Here is a 17,999-nt window from a genome sequence, read left to right on the forward strand (position 1 = left end):
CAAGGCTTCCCTGAAGGTACAGGGCTGCTAGGGGAGGAGGATTTTGGTAAACCAAACCTAAGACGGTGTGAGGGGAGGCGGCTGCGCTATGAGATCTTAAGGCACTAATTTAAAAGTGGTTGTCTCCGAAGGGCTGTGAGTCAGGACTTGGGAAGACGAGGCAGCTAGCTCCAGCCCTTGAATGCTACTCATCGAACACTAATTGGGGTGAAGGAGGGAAGGAACAAGCAAGGGCGGGTTCTGCCAGGCGCCCGCGGACTCCCTAAGGTCACCGCCGGACACCGGCCCAGCCCCTGCTGCTGAGGACCGCGGGTTTCCAGTAGACCCGGGCGCCAGGAGAGGCCGGCGGGACAGCGCAACCAGGGCCCGGCCTACTCGGCGTTTTCTAGCCGCCCGCCCCCGCCCACTCCCGGCCCCGCCTACGTCCCGGGCTAGCCCCGCCTCCTCCCCGGACCGAAAGCGAAAGCGCGCTCGACCTCTCGTCGCTCGCTTGCTTGGGTCTGGCCCGGCCGACGACGGCAGCGGGACCGGAGTCTCGGCGTTTGCGGGCGTGGGCCCGCCGGGCGGCATGGACGGGCCGCCGGCCGCCGCTGGCGGGGACGTCTCCCTGCACAACTTCAGCGCGAGGCTGTGGGAGCAGCTCGTCCACTTCCACGTCATGCGGCTGACGGACTCGCTTTTCCTGTGGGTGGGGGCCACGCCTCACCTGCGCAACCTCGCGGTGGCCATGTGCAACCGCTACGTGAGTGCGGGTCTGGAGGGGGCGGAGGCTGGGGGAAGGACTGGGAATGCCGGCCGGCGTGGAAGGTTGGGGTGCGAGGGGTCGGGCGGGTATGGGGGCGGGGGCTGGGAGGCAAGGTGACTGAGGGTCCAGGCACGTGACTGAGGGTCCAGGCACGCGCCTGGTGCCCGCCCGGAATAGTGGGGGTTGTGGTTCCCTACTTGTGCCCTCAGTCTTTCCTGGGCCCAGGGGGCCTCGGGGCTCTCCGGAACTCTTCCTGTGATGTCTTAAGGAACCGGGGTTCTGGCCTGCACCATCCGTGGGGAGCCGAATGCCGTCGGCCGGGCGTGGGCCCCCAGGCGATCCCCGCCGATCCCTTCCTCCTCTATCTTTAAGGCGGGCGCCCCTCTGCTGGCTCCTCGAGCCCCGCTCAGTAGTTGGAATGTTCAGGGCTTTGTCGTGGGACTTCTGTCTGGTCACACTCCCCCTCCCGAAGGATGGTATCCACCTCTTAGTTTTCCTGCCATCTCTGTATTGAACACACCTAATTTTCTTTGTTTCCAGTACAGACCTCGGACTCCTGTGTCTCCACCTGAAAATCTGATAGGCATCTAACACTAGACATATTTTAAGATCCAACTCCTTCCTCCCCGCCCAACCCCCCCCCCGCTACTTCTAAGGTGCTGCTTTTTTTTTTAAATATGAAATTTATTGTCAAATTGGTTTCCATGCAATACCCAGTGCTCATCCCAACAGGTGCCCTCCTCAATGCCCATCACCCACTTACCCCCCAACCCCCATCAACCCTCAGTTTATTCTCAGTATTTAAAAGAGTCTCTTATGGTTTGCCTCCTTTCCTCTCTAACTTTTTTCCCCTCCTTCTTCTCCCCCTTGGTCTTCTGTTGAGTTTCTCAGGATCCACATATAAGTGAAAACATAGGGTATCTGTCTTTCTCTGCCTGACTTATTTCCCTTATAACACTCTCCAGTTCCATCCATGTTGCTACAAGTGGCCAGATTTCATTCTTTCTCATTGCCAGGTAGTATTCCGTTGTATATATAAACCACATCTTTATCCATTTGTCAGTTGATGGACATTTAGGTTCTTTCCATAATTTGGCTATTGTTGAAAGTGCTGCTGTGCATCAGCACTCCTGTATCCCTTGGGTAGATTCCTAGCAGGGCTATTGCTGGGTCATAGGGTAGATCTATTTTTAATTTTCTGAGGAACCTCCACACTGTTTTCCAGAGCAGCTGCACCAATTTGCATTCCCACCAACAGTGCAAGAGGGTTCCTGTTTCTCCACATCCTCTCCAGCATCTATGGTCTCCTGATTTGTTCATTTTAGCCACTCTGACTGGAATGAGGTGATATCTGAGTGTGGTTTTGATTTGTATTTCCCTGATGAGGAGTGACATTGAGCATCTTTTCATGTGCCTGTTGGCTATCTGGATGTTTTCTTTAGAAAAGTAAGACCTAACTCTTAACCTCTTCCCTCAGACCTGTTTCTTTCACAGCCAGCCCATCTGTTGTTGTGGAAACTCCATTCAAACCTTGATTACTCTCCCACTCTCCCCATGGCGAGTGTCAGTGAATATGTAGCACTGCCGTCCATCAACACATAGGGGGAATCCAACCACCATGTTGGCCTGGCTGGGTCAGTGAAAGAGTTCACCCAAGGCAGAACAAAGGAGGTAGAAGTTTATTGAATACACCACAAGGGAGCTGGGGGAAGGACAGCAAGGGAGAGACTGCCTGGAGGCAGTGGTGAGGGGCTGTAGTTAAGGGGGTGTGGGTTCTAATGGAATTTTCCTTTTTTGGTACCTGTGTTATGGAACCAGGCTGGAACCCTGGTGGAAAAACCAAGCGGCACTAGGAGATCTTTGTGGATTGGAGATAATTGTTTCACACCAGTGTTCTCAGAGGAGACTGTTTCTCCAAAGGTCTGAGCCCGGAATGCAAGTGAGGAGGGTAATTTATAGCCGCCAGCTTCCATATCTGTGGGGGTTTTCGTGCACACAGCAAAGGAAGAAGAACCTGGAGGAGGGGTCTCTAAGCTAGAGACCAGAGTTTGTTTTAGTTCCTTTGGCCATCTTTGGCGTACTTTATTTACTTCTCCAACACTGTGCCCAAGTGTAAGTAACCCACCCATTGGTCAGCTAGGACTTAAGGATATTTTGAGGTGGGTCACCTAATGGGCCTGTTTGTATTCAGCCAAGGGGTTGGAGGGCACTGTGGGCCCTTCTATCTTACTCAGGTTTCCATTGTTCAAGTTGGTTGCCTAAAAGGTTGCTTACACACCTCTCACCTCCTTTCCAGCCTGCCCTCGGTGAAGCCCGCAGCATCTCCTTTCCTCCTAGCCTGATTCCCCCTTTGCTGTTTGTGTTCATTTCTTAGAGCTGCTGTGACAAAGTGCCACAAACTGGGGGGCTTAAACCAACCAAGATCTATTCCCTCACAGTTCTGGAGGCCAGAAGTCCAAAGTCAAGGTGTCGGCAGGGCTGGTTCCTTCTGATGGCTCATAGGGAGAAATCTTCCCATGCCTCTCCCATCTTCTGGTGTTGGGGGCAATCCTGGCATTCCTTGGCTTGTGGCTTCATCACTCAGATCTCTGCCTGTGGTGTCACTGGCCATCTTCTCTGTGTGTTTCTCTGTGTGTTTTCTTGTAAAGACCCCAGTCATAATAGATTAAGGGTCCACCCTATTCCATTATGACCTCATCTTAACTTACATCTCTGCAAAGACCCTATTTCCAGTAAAGTCACATTCACAAGTGCTAAGGGTTAGGATGTGGACTTTTCTTTTTGGAGGACACAGTTCAGCCCACAACACTGCCATGTGGCTAGTTCCCTGCAAGGGCAGCAGACGGCAATCAGATACTGTCATCCTTCTGCTGCAGACCTTTCAAGAGGTAACCTCAGAGTACAGGTCAGAGACTTTACAGTAACCCTTTAGGCTCTGCTACCTGGTAGAGCTCCCCTGCTACTGCCTTCCTCCCTGCTTTAGTACATGGGCATGCCCCAGTATTGCTTCCTCTGCAGTTTATTGTCAGTATCCATGGTGGAGGTGAGGTTTGTCTGGTTTAGGAGTAGCCTGGCAAGCTGCTCATTAAATCATTGCTGAATGAAACAATGAGGCCCCCGTGGAGGAACTCTGGGTTTGCTAGGGAGGGCTACCAGTAGTAACCTGCAGCCTGGCAGACTGTAAGGATTGTAATCTCTAAGGGGCCCTTGGGGTGGTGGGCAATCAGAGGAGAGAGCCATCAGGCAGGACCTGGGCAAGGCTTCGGGGAAGGAGACAGCCTCTGAGTGGGACCTCTGGATGTCTTCACACAGTGTCCTTCTTCTGCCCTTTCCCTTCTTGCTGTTCTTTTCCTGGGTGGGTTTTCTTTGATTTCTTTTCTGGTGGGTACCCGCAGCTGGGCCTTTGGGCAGGTGGCAGTTCCATGTCTTCTTTCATTGGAGGGGAGAGGTAGAGGGTCTGTGGGGGCACAGGGTGATGGATACGGTGGTGTGTTTGGAGCCTGTGGTGCCCTGGAACCTCCTTCTTTTTTTTTTTTTTTTTTTTTCGTTTTATTTTTATTTTTGGGACAGAGAGAGACAGAGCATGAACGGGGGAGGGGCAGAGAGAGAGGGAGACACAGAATCGGAAACAGGCTCCAGGCTCTGAGCCATCAGCCCAGAGCCCGACGCGGGGCTCGAACTCCCGGACCGCGAGATCGTGACCTGGCTGAAGTCGGACGCTTAACCGACTGCGCCACCCAGGCGCCCCGGAACCTCCTTCTTTCATAGTCCTAAGGCTATAGTCATAGACAGTGGGTTAGGCTGTGGGTCACATGGGGCCCAGGACTGCTCATTAGTAAAACCAGGCATTGCTTCCTTGAGTCAATTTCAGGATTCCTCCTGTGGGCTGCTTTGGTGCAGTTTGGCAGTCTGACCATTTGGTAGTCATAGTTCCTAGAAGGGTGTATTTTCTCAAATGGAAACTCACATTCCACGAAGATCAGGTAGGAAAAGGAAAAGGGGCCAGTCTCAGTTACCAGACCTGTCAGAAGTTCATTCCCCACTTATTGGCCACCTTGTGTACCTGTACATTGTCCTTCAGGAACAGAGCACCCAGCCAACCGGAGAGAAGTGTAGACCATAGCTTACAGCAGGAAACACAGGATTTCTGTGGAATAGGGCTTGGCAAACCAGGACCTACAGGCTGGCCTGCTGCCAGTCTACTTTTGTAACAAAGTTTTATTGGAACATAGATCTGCCCATCCATTCAGTAATGTCTGTCAGAGCTTTTGTAATTTGATAGCAGCATCGAACAGTTACAACTGGACCTTCTCCATAAAAAACTAAATGATTTAGGGGCGCCTGGGTGGCTCAGTCGGTAAAGTGTCAGACTTCAGCTCAGGTCATGATCTCGTGGTTTATGAGTTCTAGCCCCTCATCGGGCCCTGTGCTGACAGCTCAGAGCCTGGAACCTGCTTCAAATTCTGTCTCCCTCTCTCTCTGCCCCTCCCCCACTCGTGCTTTGTTTCTCTCACTGTCAAAAATAAATAGAAACATTTAAAAAAAGCAACAACAACAACAAAAACCTAAACGATTTACCCTCTGGCCCTTCCTAGGAAAAGGTTGTTGGCCCATGCATGGAGGATGGCACCAAAGGGTCTGTGATGTCTCCTCCCTCCTCCCTTTCCCCTCTACCCCCACACACAAGACAAGACCATCTAGAACAAAATCACATGCCCTGCTTTTCTTCCAGCTGGCCCCACGTGGTCTGTTTGTGGCACCACGAGAGGCTTTAGAACAAGGGTGATACAGATTCCCCCAACATGATGGAGGCTGGCCTGAGACCAGGGAAAAGGGGACATGGGGCCCTATTTGCTCAGGTAATTTAGCATGTGTTGGGCCCACTTGGTGCCCCATCCACAGTAAAACTGTCTAGGCCTATGTGTGCCTGGGAGACCAGTTGGGTGCAGTATGATTTTGGAAATAACGAAGTACTAAGGGTAACAATATGGAGTTTTTAGTTTTGTTTTTGGTGGGAAATGACCACCTTGTTAAGGTAGATTTTCTAGAGTTTAAATTTTTTTTTTTTTTTCAACATTTATTTTTATTTTTTGGGACAGAGAGAGACAGAGCATGAACGGGGGAGGGGCAGAGAGAGAGGGAGACACAGAATCGGAAGCAGGCTCCAGGCTCCGAGCCATCAGCCCAGAGCCTGACGCGGGGCTCGAACTCCCGGACCGCGAGATCGTGACCTGGCTGAAGTCGGACGCTTAACCGACTGCGCCACCCAGGCGCCCCTAGAGTTTAGATACTATTAGCATAGAGCTGAATGTTGAACTTGAACTTTGTAAACAGCATATTCATTAAGATCATGTTTTTGTTATCTTTTCAACAAAAAAGCTTGCAGTAAATGCTTTTGTTCTTACCCTGTGTTTTTTGATCATCTCTTATAGACCTGAACAAGTTCTCTCTCCTTTTGAAGTGACTTTGAACCCCTAGGAGACAAAGAGCAGTCTCTGATCCATGCTTTACTCACAGTATCTGGCACACAGCAGGTGTTTGTTCAGTTCACCTGTCTCTACCTGGACAGTGTGGGGGGATGGGCACCAACCCCAGAGCCTTTGGTGGCAGAAGCTTATTCTTCTAAAAATCTTGCCTCTGTACTGAGGCTGTTTCTTTTAGAAGTCTAATATTTTGATAGAAGTAAGTTTGACCATATTATAAGTTAGTGATTTTTTTTTCTCCTAAGCTAGGTAGGAAGTTTAATGGTAAGGGGAGTTACTTCCAAAAGTAATTGGATGGGGCGCCTGGGTGGCTCAGTCACTTTAAGCGTTCGACTCTTGATTTCGGCTCAGGTCATGATCTCCTGGTTTATGAGTTTGAGCCCCTCATTGAACTTTGGGCTGACAGTGTGGAGCCTGCTTGGGATTCATTCTCTCTCTCTCTCTCTCTCTCTCTTTCTCTCTCTCTCTCTCTCCCCCTCCCTCCCTCCCTCCCTCCCACTTTCTCTCTCTCTCTCTCTCTCTCTCAAAAAAAAACAAACAAGCAAAACCCCAAAGTAATTGGAAGTAAGATTTCTTCTAAATTTCAGAAGGGCCACATTTATTTATCTTTAGTTTTATTGCTTCTTATCTGAAATGAGGATTGGCCAAACATAATCTGATGTTCCTTTATTCGTTATTTGGACCCTGATGACTGATGTCCTTTTGCAAACTCATAGGGCCCTTGTTGACCTTGAAGAGCGTAGACCCCTTCAGGGGCATGGAGCCGTGTGCTCTCTTACAGGTCTGGATGAGGAGATTGGTGTCCTGCCTTCTCCGTTGATGCCTGACTTGCGGGCTAGAGGGACCTGGTAGCAGTGGCACCCAGACTCTGTGACGAGCTTTCCTCTGTGCCCTTAATGATCTCTTGGTGGTAGTGTTGCCCTTCAGCATGCTTTGGGGCTTCCAACCCTAAAACAAGCCTTTTGTGTAAAGTAAGTCTTATAGCTTATTAACAGCACTGTGATGCCAGCTTCAAGTGACTGCTCTTCGTCTGTCCTAGCTCTGTGACATCACATACAGTAGAGGGTTAACCGACCTGGCTGTTGACACAGATGCCAGACCTTCCTCCTCTTGGTAAAAGTGTCTAACCTACCAGAACCTGCCATTGCCAGGAAGGATGAATCAGAAGCTACAGAAGTTTGGCCGATGGAGAAGCAGCATTGTTTTCTTTATTTCTTTTTAGGATTCCATCCCCGTGTCTACCTCCCTCCTCGGAGACACTTCTGATACGACCTCCTCTGGCCTTGCCCAGCGCTTAGGTACGTGCCCACGGCTGGTGCTGCAGGAGCAGCTGGGTGGGGACTTCGCTGTTTAATGGAACCATGAGGCCGGTGACTTTAGAAGGAAAGAATCCTTGTATTGAGAGATGAGCACAGATGTCTTCTTTAAGGAGGGCTTGTCCATGCCCTTGACCATGACCACTGTCTCAGGGCCAGCATGTTCTTAAGGGCCTCCCACGTCATGCCTTGGCTGCTGTGCAAGCTGATGAATGACAAGGTGATTCAGTTCCCTCCTGTAAACACATTACCTCCTCGTGGGAGGAGAGTGTGAGTGGTGCCCACGGTACCTATCAGGCAGTGGCTCCGGGTAGCCGCCTGGTGACTCAGGAGACCCCGGGCAGCCGCCTGCCAGCACTGCACAGGAGGGGTTGTCCTTGTTCAGAGATCACAAGAGGGGAGGCTGGCCTGACCTGAGTGTGGCATGGAGGGTGGTGAGCAAGAACGAGAGGTTAAAAGTGCCACCCTCTCCCGGGCCCCAAACACATACTTTCTGGAAATACCCAGGTAGTTGGGGTCAGGATGGTATGTGTTCTACCCTCTGCCAGTGCTCAGTCGCCACGTCTCCCAGCGCACCTGGAGACATGGGACAGCCAGGCAACCTCTGTCTCCTCCTCGGGCATTGTGTTCACCAGTGCTCCCTGTCAGTTCGGTTCCAGAGCCCATTATGGGGCCCCATGTCTTGGTGCTGGGGTGTACAGTGGCTGAGGTGTGGGTCCTGACTTTAAGAAGCTTCTGATTTAGTGGCACTGACATTTCTATCAACCTATCCCTGCTTAGTGGAAGTTTATATGCTGGTCACTCAGGGAGGCAACTGGGTGAACAGCACAGCCACACACTGGAGGGGGGGTGGGGGAGGAGGGGGCAGGGTGAGGACTGGTCATTCTAGACTTGCCACTCTGAGTTCTGTGCGTGAGGAGGGCCAACCACAAGGGCAGCTGTGGCATTTTAGGAACATCTACTGTACCTTTTTAGAGAAACCTGGCTACTAACTAGTGTGCGCTAGTAACCAAACTAGTAAGTTCTGGTAACTTGTTATTAGGAAGTAATTTTACATTTACAGAAAATTTGCCCCAAAGATACAGGGAATTTCTGCTTAGCCTTCGGCTAGATTCCCAGTTGCTCTCATTCCCTGTGTTGATACTATTTTTTTTCTGAACCATGTGAAGTTAGTTGACGACAAGATGCCCCTTGGCTTCTACATGCATCACTCTGTGTTTACCAGCGTTGAAGGGCTGACACACGTAATATCATATAGACCACTGCATGCCCTGCCTGGTCAGACGAAGACGTGGGAGAGTGTTCATGTTTATAGGATCACCCCAGTGTGGGAGACGGATTCTGGTAGAGGATGGCGGGGGCTTGTTTGCTGTGCCACGAATAAATTGTTTATGCCAATAAAGTAAGATGGGCCCAAGGGTACCCTTGAGATGAAAGCCTAGGAGCAGTTTGTATGCAACAAACTATTATTTTTTTTTAGTTTTGTGCAAATTTTAACAAATTTTTTTCCTATGTGGTTTCCATCAATTAATAATCTGTATAAATTATGACAGAACATAGACAAAATAAGTCCTCACCAACTTATTATTTTTTTTTTTTCAACGTTTTTATTTATTTTTGGGACAGAGAGAGACAGCATGAACGGGGGAGGGGCAGAGAGAGAGGGAGACACAGAATCGGAAACGGGCTCCAGGCTCTGAGCCATCAGCCCAGAGCCTGATGCGGGGCTCGAACCCACGGACCGCGAGATCGTGACCTGGCTGAAGTCGGACGCCCAACCGACTGCGCCACCCAGGCGCCCCGTCACCAACTTATTATTAAACTCAGATATTAACGAAGGGTCCCTCCTGCCTTGTTATCAGCAAAACCTGGCAGTCCTGAGTCCTGAATCCCAGCAAGGACAGGCACACAGAAAAAGCTGGAAAAGTCAGTGGTATGATGTGGCTGGGTCTGGTGATGCACTGGTGCTGGGGTCACCAGGGGGCTGTCCAGCACTGCCCTTCCCTGTTCTGGTCATCTCGAGCTTAGGTCTGGACCCTGCCGTTGAAAATACATTGCTTGTGTAGAGGGGTAATGAGAAGAGAGAAGCATCCTGAAACAGTATCTTTTTTTGTTTGTTTGTTTTTAACTTTTTAAAATGTTTATTTATTTTTGAGAGAGAGAGAGACACAGCATGAGCGGGGAGGGGCAGAGAGAGAGAGGGAGGCAGAATCTGAAGCAGGCTCCAGGCTCTGAGCTGTCAGTGTGGAGCCCAACATGGGGCTTGAACTCAAACTGTGAGGTCATGACCTGAGCCGAAGTTGGACGCTTAACTGACTGAGCCACCCAGGCGCTCCCTGAAACGGTATCTTATATGGAGGGTGAAAGGAAGTAGAAAAAGAGAAGATCTAGTGGGTTCAGAGTAACCCCAGAAGCATTGGAGGGCTTTGGTGTGCATGGGGACGCCCTTATTCTGTGCAGCACAGAGGGCACAGCTGGGTCTGCTGGGTGAACAGTGCAGGCAGATAGTTTTGCTCCCTGTAAGAGCCTGTCTGAGCAAGTAGAGTGATTGCCCCCCCCCCTTCTGGGGACAAGGAATTTCCTGCCACCGAACAAGAGTAGGCCGAGTGGGCTGTGACTTGACAGATGCCAACCTCACCTCACCTCACCTCACCTCACCTCACCTCACCTCACCTCACCGTGTTTTCACCTTTGATGACAGGGCTGGCATGGTCATCTGATGTCTGTGGGCTGGGGGAGGGCGGGTGGGTGTCTCTGTGGGGAGTAGGAGTTTGCACTTGCCCTGTGTGTGTGGTGAGGCCAGGTTGAGTGAGGAGGCGTCATCACTGGTGTGGTCGATATTTAACTGGTTTAGGCTTACTGCCTGAATTGCCTTCAGGATAGGTCTTTCTGATTCTGGGCATGTGACTGTGCTTGATTTTTGTAGTTGGAGCAGTACATCCCAACTGTTGGTTCTGTAGAAAGGGTCAAAATGTCTCTTCAACATCAAATTGAAAGTCCTACATTTGTGTGTATATGCACACAATATGTGCATGTAAGTGTGTGTTATATAAATGTACAGAAATGTAGCCCCAGGATTATCCCTGGGAAAAGACTGGAATTGGTAGAAAGGGTGGTACTGAAGGAGAAATTAAGTATTTTAAATACTTTGGTATTATCTGTATTTTAAAAAAGTGAAAAAAAAAACCCCACAAAAAAACAAACCAACTTTTTAAGTAGAATAGTGGATTAGCGCTTGGATCCCCTGGAGGGCTTGTGAAGCAGGTTGCTGGCCCCACCCCCTGCTTCCGGGATGGGGGCCTGAGAATCTGCAGCTCTAACAAGCTCTCAGGTGCTGCTGCTGAGGTGGGGCCATGCTTGGAGAACCACTGTGGCAGAGAGCAGGAGGGGGTCTCAATGACTGTAGTCTGCATTTGTGGCCGCTGCTGGGGAAGAGCATTACAGGTTAGATCCACCTTCTCTCCCTGCGACCTCGCTGTCTTGTCCCAGGCATCTCTCTGCTGTGAGGTAGGTGTGAGGTGCACACAGCCTCCAGGCTTTTCAGTCACGTCTGTGCCAATGTTTTCTCTTTTTAGCCAGGAAGACCAACAAACAAGTGTTTGTCAGCTATAACCTTCAAAACACGGACAGTAACTTCGCATTACTCGTAGAAAACAGGATCAAGGAAGAAATGGAGGCTTTTCCGGAAAAGTTCTAGGCAGAGTGGCAGAAGTGAGGATTTGTAACTTATGTACAATGTACATTTAAATAAATGGATTGAATTTCACTGTTTGTCATTAGGTTCATGTATGTGTTGACGTTTTGTTTTTAAAGGGTTAATCTTCCTAACTTTCCTTCTTCCCCCTCACCAGCTTGTGGGCCAAAGGCTACAATTGATCAGCTTGGGGGAGGAGAAAAGCAAAATGGGCAGGTGGGGTTCCCCTTGTGACCGCTCAGTACTAGGGAGCTGGGGTAAAAAATGGGATTTTGGGGCCCCTTCGGTGGCTCAGTTGGTTAAGTGTCCAACTTCGGCTCAGGTCATGATCTCACGGTCCATGGGATCGAGCCCCACATCAGGCTCTGTGCTGACAGCTCAGAGCCTGGAGCTTGCTTCGGATTCTGTGTCTCCCTCTCTCTCTCTGCCCCTCCCCAACTCCTGCTCTGTCTCTTTCCATCTCTCAAAAATGAATAAATGTTAAAATTTTTTTTTTTAAAATAAAAAGGGATTTTGTTGGAACTGATAATTTAGGAAGGAGGTAAATTAGTTATGACCCTGCTGTGTACATTCCCAATTAGAATTAAGGTAATAAGTCTTTGTGCTTCACGTTATGTTCTTCCTGCCTCATTCTGGCTGAGCCTTTTCCCAGCATGGCTCCTCCTGCCGTGTTCTCCCTTGGGCCTGGGTCCAGTCCTGCCTCACACTGCTCACTGGATTTATGGACTGGGTGAAGTTCTAACTTCTCTGGGCCCTGTTTCCTCACCTGTAAATCAAGAATAATCTCTGCCTTGACTGCGTTGTTAGGATTAAGTACACCTACATGTTTTGCAGACTCTGTGAGTGCCCTCACAATTTAGATGTCAGTTATTGTATTTATCCACTTCATTTTTATGGATCCAAATGCTTTAGTTCCTCCTTGCTCTTCTTGCTATCACTTTCTTTTCTCCCAAGTCCTAAGAACCTGCTTTGGCTACCTTCGATCTGTAGCCCTTTCCTGCCTGCCACGTGTAGTGGGTTCCGGACTTTCTAGTTTCCCACACTACACATTTTCTTTCACACTCTTTTCTAAAAGCCAGTATTTCATGGGTCAGTGGCTCCTAACCCCAGCTTCACATCTGAATCCCTGGGGGTGGCCTTCACAGATTTCCCATGCCTGACCTTCCCCCAGAGGTTCAGATGGCCTGCGGCCCAGGTTTTGGTGGAGTTGGAAAGCTCCCCACAATGTTGCTCTGCAGAGGCAGGGTTGAGGACCCCTGGCAAAGGATTTTCTAATCTTCAGGGTCCATGTGGACCCCTTTTGTTGCTAGAGGCAGATAGTTGGCCCTGTAACATGTTTCATGCAGTGGCAGAAGTCTCATACTGAGCTAGTAGGCAACCAGGGGTGGGTACACTCTGGCCAGGACATAAAGGCACTTGAGAGGAGCCGATCTGGGGTTTAAGACACTTGCCTCCTTTGCAGACTTCCTGTGCTAATGTCGAAGGCCTCGGCCACATGGTAGGTTGCAAGCATGGTGGGCCCCTCTCTAAGAAGAATAAGTAACACAAAATCAGGGATATGGAGAGAAGAGTTTGGTATAAATACTTTATTAAAGAAATAGTGTTTTCTTGTTAAAAAATACTACATTAAAGAGAGTTTGGGTTATCAGTCTTTCCTCCCAGAATCACAGTGTAAGAGAGTCATTTCTTGACCTCTCTAGGGACTGTCAGGCCACAGAATAGGACATCGACACACAAGAGAAAAGAACTCTCCAATTTCCTGATGGCTCCCGTTTCTCAGGTGGTTTGAGAAGATCACTAAGTGAACAGTTTGTGTTTACTCCAATCTCTGCCTCTGCCTGCCTTTTAAGACTAGGACCCTGCAAGCGAGGTAAGAGGCCACCCGCTGTCCCCTCAGGGTGAGAGTAAAGACTCGGTTTACAGAGGCGCTGAAGTAGGGACAGTGAGAGCTGCATAAACAGGTAGAGTTTTTATTACTTTGTAGTCAATGGTTGTGAAATGCCCTTCATTGGATACCATCAGATGAGGTAGGGAAGACATTCCAGTGGAAATTTAATGGGGCAACATTTTTATTTCTGTACATTTACATACAAATTTTCCCCAAAGGTACAACAGATGTGACATCATGCAGACGTTTAGCTTTGAACGACAGTTCAGAACCCGATTTAGGCTTGTGCTATGAATGAGCACCTCCAGAGTAATCCCGGTCGACATGTACAGTAACATGGTTCTTACAGAGAAACCTCAAATGTTGGGGTTGCAGGAAAGACAGAGGGAAGTACTCCCCACTAGACATAACACACTGTACTGCTTTTCCAAAACACACAATACATTAAAGTGAGGTGTCCTTTAAAAGAGTTGAAGTGTGGGCTCCCCCAGCATGTGCGTGCACCTGCGCGCCACCTAGGGGCTGGGCGATGCGATGGTCACACGGTTCATTTAATGGCACTTCAGTCATTTCTTGTTTGGCTCTAGGAAGTGGTAATGTTTGAGTGCAATTACTTCCTTTACGAGGTTTATTTTTGCTCTCTTTCTGTTCTGTGGCGAAACCAACTTACCAGCCCCTTTTCCCTAGTTGAAAGTGATTATACTCTTTTAGAAAACAAAGCATTTAAAACTGTTTCCTATTTGTCTTGGGTGCTAATATTTAGTGCATGTGGTGTTCTTGTTGACTTCTGGAAAAGAACAAAATGAAATATCCAGCCCTGTCTCAAGTGTTCACATTTGTGCATAACTTTTATTGAAAGGGGATCACAGCTCCCTGATAGGATAGCGGGATGCACGAGTGGGTGGCAGAGGAGGAGGAGAGCTGGAGCACGTACCTTGGGATGTCTCCCCGGGCAGTGGGGGGTGGGGGTGGTGGAGGTGGTGGGGAGGGCGGACTTGAATAGCAGGTGCCTGAGAAGTGTTTCCTCACTAACGACGAAGGAAACAGGACCGAGGAGTCCAAACACTACTGACAGGTGCCAGGGAGCTGGTGGCCTCAGCCCCCACCCATGCAGAGATGGATCAGACTCCGGTGGGCCCCTGCTGCCTTGCTCACTTGGTACGGATTTCCCAGTGCTCAGCCCACACGGAAGCTTTTCTGCTTTGGCTCCGTTTCGTAAAGGCATTCCTCAAGAGCTTCAGAAATCCCTAAGCTGAACCAGCAACAGGACAGGAGCTCAGCCCGACCCTGAGGCTGCTGGGAGAGAAGAGCTGTGGGACCTCTTTGCTGAGACCTCACTGATTGTTGGCAAGACAGCCTCCTTCACATCTGCCAGACTTTGGTCCCAAGAGCCCAGTCCTCACGCTAGCTTCTCTTCTAGTGGATGATGAGTTAGTCCCGATCGCTGAAGCGACAGTGCTGTCTCTGCTGGACTAGTTTTTGTAGTTGTCACGTCAGATGGAGCTCAGAGACCAAGCAACAGGACTTTGTGCTGTGCCTCGCCTCTGCCTTCCTGGATAGAGATTACTGGCAGCACATGACAGCTTCAGTACACTTCTTACAGAAGGTCTACGTGACCAGCGAGAGTACACGCTCGAGTCCTGCAGGACAGCAAGGGGGCTGTCCCAGCACTGCAAGGTGTCCCGGGGCTGGGGTGAGGGATGCAGACATATACCCGGCCAGGAGCAGCCCCAGGGACCTCACTGGCTCCTTCCCGCCTCCCCAGCTGCCCTGTGGCCTGACTGCTGCACACGTTGTGTCCTGGACTTAATGGGTCTTGCTGCCAGGTGGCTTTGTAGCAAGTACTCTAAAAAAGGCAAAAGGTATGTCACAAGTTTGGCACGTGAAAGCTGCACAGATGTAAAGAAAGTTCTTTTTAAATTAAGGTGAATGCAGACTAACATTGAAACATGGAACAAAAGTGACTTAATCGACATGAAGGAAGGCCTGGGTGAGCTGGGCTCAGAGCAGGTAGAAATGGGGAGAGACTGCTAGGCGCCCTTTGTTCCCAGGAGGCCCTCCTTCCCAGGTGGCTTCCTTCCCAGGTGGCCTCCTTCCCAGGCGGCCTCTTTCCTAGGCAGCCTTCTTCCCAGGTGGCCTCCTTCCCAGGCGGCCTCCATCCCAGGCGGCCTCCATCCAGGTGGCCTTCCTTCCCAGATGGCCTTCCCAGGCAGCCTCCTTCCCAGATGGCTTTCCTTCCCAGGCAGCCTGCTTCCCAGGTGGCCTCCTTTGCAGGCAGGCTGGACACCCCAGGCACTAGTGATGAGTCAGACACAGTGCAGTTGACTCCCTGGAATCACACATGCCTGCAAGTCTGCTCACCTCCCCAGCAATGTTTTTATCACATCTGAGGGCTCCTACTGGGGTCTAGCAGTTTTGGAGGAGAGAGGTGGGTGGACTGAGAATAGGCCAGGTGGAAAGCTGGAAAGGGAGAAGGGGAAGTTACAGCAATCTCTTTTCTGGCCCTTTTGAGTTCTAGCAGCTGTCAGCTGGTAGTCACCTAGTTGCTTCACAGACTCGAGGCCACAAGTTCCCTGGAAGAACACAGCTCACAGCAAAGACATATGTCACAGAGTGCAGAGGTGGACAATTCTAGAAAGAACCCAGGCTGTCCAAAAAATCAGGTGCCTGTGTTGCTACAAGGCAGTGCCTGCCTGCGCCAGTGTTGTTTCTTAGTGGCCCCTGGGTGTCCTTGAGGAGGCCCTCCAAGGTTCCTCTGAAGTACCCCCAGACAGGCGGAGAAAGCCTGACCTGGAAAGGCAGGAAGAAGCCTTCACTGTCTGGGACAAAAATGAGGAACACAATGAAAACCCTTGGCTATCGGGGATGGGTGTTGAACTTTGGTGAGTTATTGCTTTCTCTCCACTGGTCTTGATGCTTTAAAGAGGCTGGAGGTCAGGTGGACTCACCTGTGAGATTCCCACTCCTTGCCCTAAGCCCCCCTCTGTGCTGACGGAAGTGACAGGAAGCAGGAAGCAGGCAAAGGCAGGCTGGAGGGGGCAGCGGCTCCCACAGGCTTCGCAGTCTCTCAGCGTGAGGTCAGTGAGAGCTGACAGTCGTCCGGGCTGGTGATCTCTACGCGGTGGTGTGTGCTCGAGATGTGGGTGACGGGCTGTGTCTGGGAGAGCACCCCTCGCTCCTGTGGGTTTGCCTCAGGCGTCTGTTTCAGTTAATGTCCCTAGTGGTTTTCAGTTCAGAGAGTAGCCTGTTTTCAAGTTGCGCTGGCCAAGAAGCTGAGTGTGAATGGGGCGCTTTCCTGCTGGAGCCAAACCCGGGAAGGATTCCTGATCATGTTAACATGTCTCACGTCTCCACACCGTTGCTCGTCGTGAGCTCGGCCAGGCAAGCCTGCGTCAACGAACTGTGGCCGGAGTACCACTCATTGTTTAGGATTTCTGGTGAAATGTCCAAACTTTTCCCCAGACACCTTCCAGCGTCAAGTACGAAAGGATGATCCTGAAGGAAGACTAAGCTGGTTTTAATGACATCTGGGAGCTGCTTTCCCCCAACACATGGAACAGAAGCTCTTACCTCACAAACACACACACACAAAAACCCTTTAAAAACCATACACAGACTCTCTAGCAAAAACCTAATCATTTACATTTCACTCTGTCTACAATGTGGTCATGGAGATGCTCCACGACCAGTCAGTCTGCACACAGGCAGGCGGCCTTGGGGGGAGCGGGCCCAGAGGGAGCGACCCCTGGCTCCTCTGTGGGGTGCTGGGCAAGGATGGCATGTAACCTCCAGGACCGCTGCGCTGGTTGCCTACAGCGTCCTCCTTGGTGGCCGTGTCCCTCTTCCGAAGGAGGTGGTTCCGTTTCGAGATCAGAGGAAAAGGGAATAAAGTGCTTCTTGTAAAAATGACCAAAATAAATACAAACATTTCATGGCAGAAAAGAAAGTCCAAAGGGTTATTTCCAAAGAGTCTGCTTCTTCAAACACGGTCCTTAGAGTCTTGGAAAGACAGAGTTTCCCCACACCAGTTGACAGTCTTACCATCTGTGGCATCAGCAGCAGAATTGGGTTTCCCTGCCCCCAGCCACGTGTTCGGTCCCTGGTCTGTAAACCTGTGCCCAAACAGCCCCAAACCCTTGGAGCCCACAGCGCCCCCCTTCAGGGAAGGCCATGCTGAGAGCTACATGGACTTCATGCCGTTGGCCGTGGCATTCTCCGGCAGCCCATCCCCCGCGGTGGCCGCGTCGTGGAGGCCAGAGTAGTCCTTGAGCTCGGCGTTGGTGAGCAGGAGGGGCTGCTCCCCCTTCTTGTGCGGCAAGAGCGGCTGCCGTGTGTAGTGCTCCCCATTGGAGATGTTCTCGGGCAGGCTCTGGTTCCTGCTCTCAGGCAGCAGGAGGATGCAGATGATGCAGATGAGCGTGCAGCAGGCAAAAATGATGTGGTGAAGGAAGTAGCCTTTCTGGTTGTGCAGATCGATGATGGGCGCCGTCAGCATGCCGAAGCCCGCGCTGGCCAGCACCAGCCCCAGCCCGCCGCACCTGCAGGAGGGCACGAGCACACACGGTCAGTGTCCACAGTCACACGCCGCCATGGAAGGGCACGGCAACTCTGTGGGGGGGGGGGAGGGAGGGGACACGCTTGGGCAGGATCACGGAGCAAGTTCATGGCACCACCCCAGTGTATCCCACATGATGGATATCCCAAACCACCTTCGCCTTGGCCGGCTTTGTACCACCTCTAGAGAATACTTTTTCTCACCAGTGCAAGTTTTACTTTATTTTGAAAGGCAATTTCACAACACTACTGTAAATGGAAAACCAGTACCACTTGCCATAAATGATATGCAATGAAAAACAAAGTATTATTAAATTAT

The 17,999-nt window shown here is 50.6% G+C and overlaps 2 protein-coding genes across 3 annotated transcripts in view; one reads left to right on the forward strand and one right to left on the reverse strand.

Annotated features, from left to right (window-relative positions):
• Positions 1-495: 495 nt before the first annotated feature.
• On the forward strand, positions 496-11,310 carry PSMG4 (proteasome assembly chaperone 4). Its single transcript, XM_047102795.1, has 3 exons — positions 496-742; positions 7,451-7,526; positions 11,120-11,310. Exons 1-3 carry the CDS (start codon positions 569-571, stop codon positions 11,239-11,241), a joined length of 372 nt encoding a protein of 123 aa, XP_046958751.1. The 5' UTR covers positions 496-568; the 3' UTR covers positions 11,242-11,310.
• A 1,882-nt stretch (positions 11,311-13,192) lies between these two features.
• Positions 13,193-17,999, reverse strand: part of SLC22A23 (solute carrier family 22 member 23) — a 182,385-nt gene continuing 177,578 nt past the window's right edge. The window contains exons 10-11 of one of the 2 annotated variants that reach the window (XR_006966230.1): positions 16,075-17,664; positions 13,193-14,972 (exon numbers count right to left, since the gene is read on the reverse strand). Coding sequence is in view for 1 of the 2 variants with exons in the window: in XM_047102594.1 (XP_046958550.1) it covers positions 17,307-17,664 (358 nt within the window). In the remaining variant the exon portion in view is untranslated. Of the gene's footprint in view, positions 17,665-17,999 lie in introns of both variants that reach the window. The other variant, XM_047102594.1, reaches the window with a different exon arrangement.

The sequence above is a fragment of the Lynx rufus genome, unplaced genomic scaffold (genome assembly GCF_022079265.1).
Source record: "Lynx rufus isolate CCGP_SWC_20201006 ecotype Redwood Valley unplaced genomic scaffold, mLynRuf1.p SCAF_6, whole genome shotgun sequence".
Lineage (NCBI taxonomy): Eukaryota > Metazoa > Chordata > Mammalia > Carnivora > Felidae > Lynx > Lynx rufus.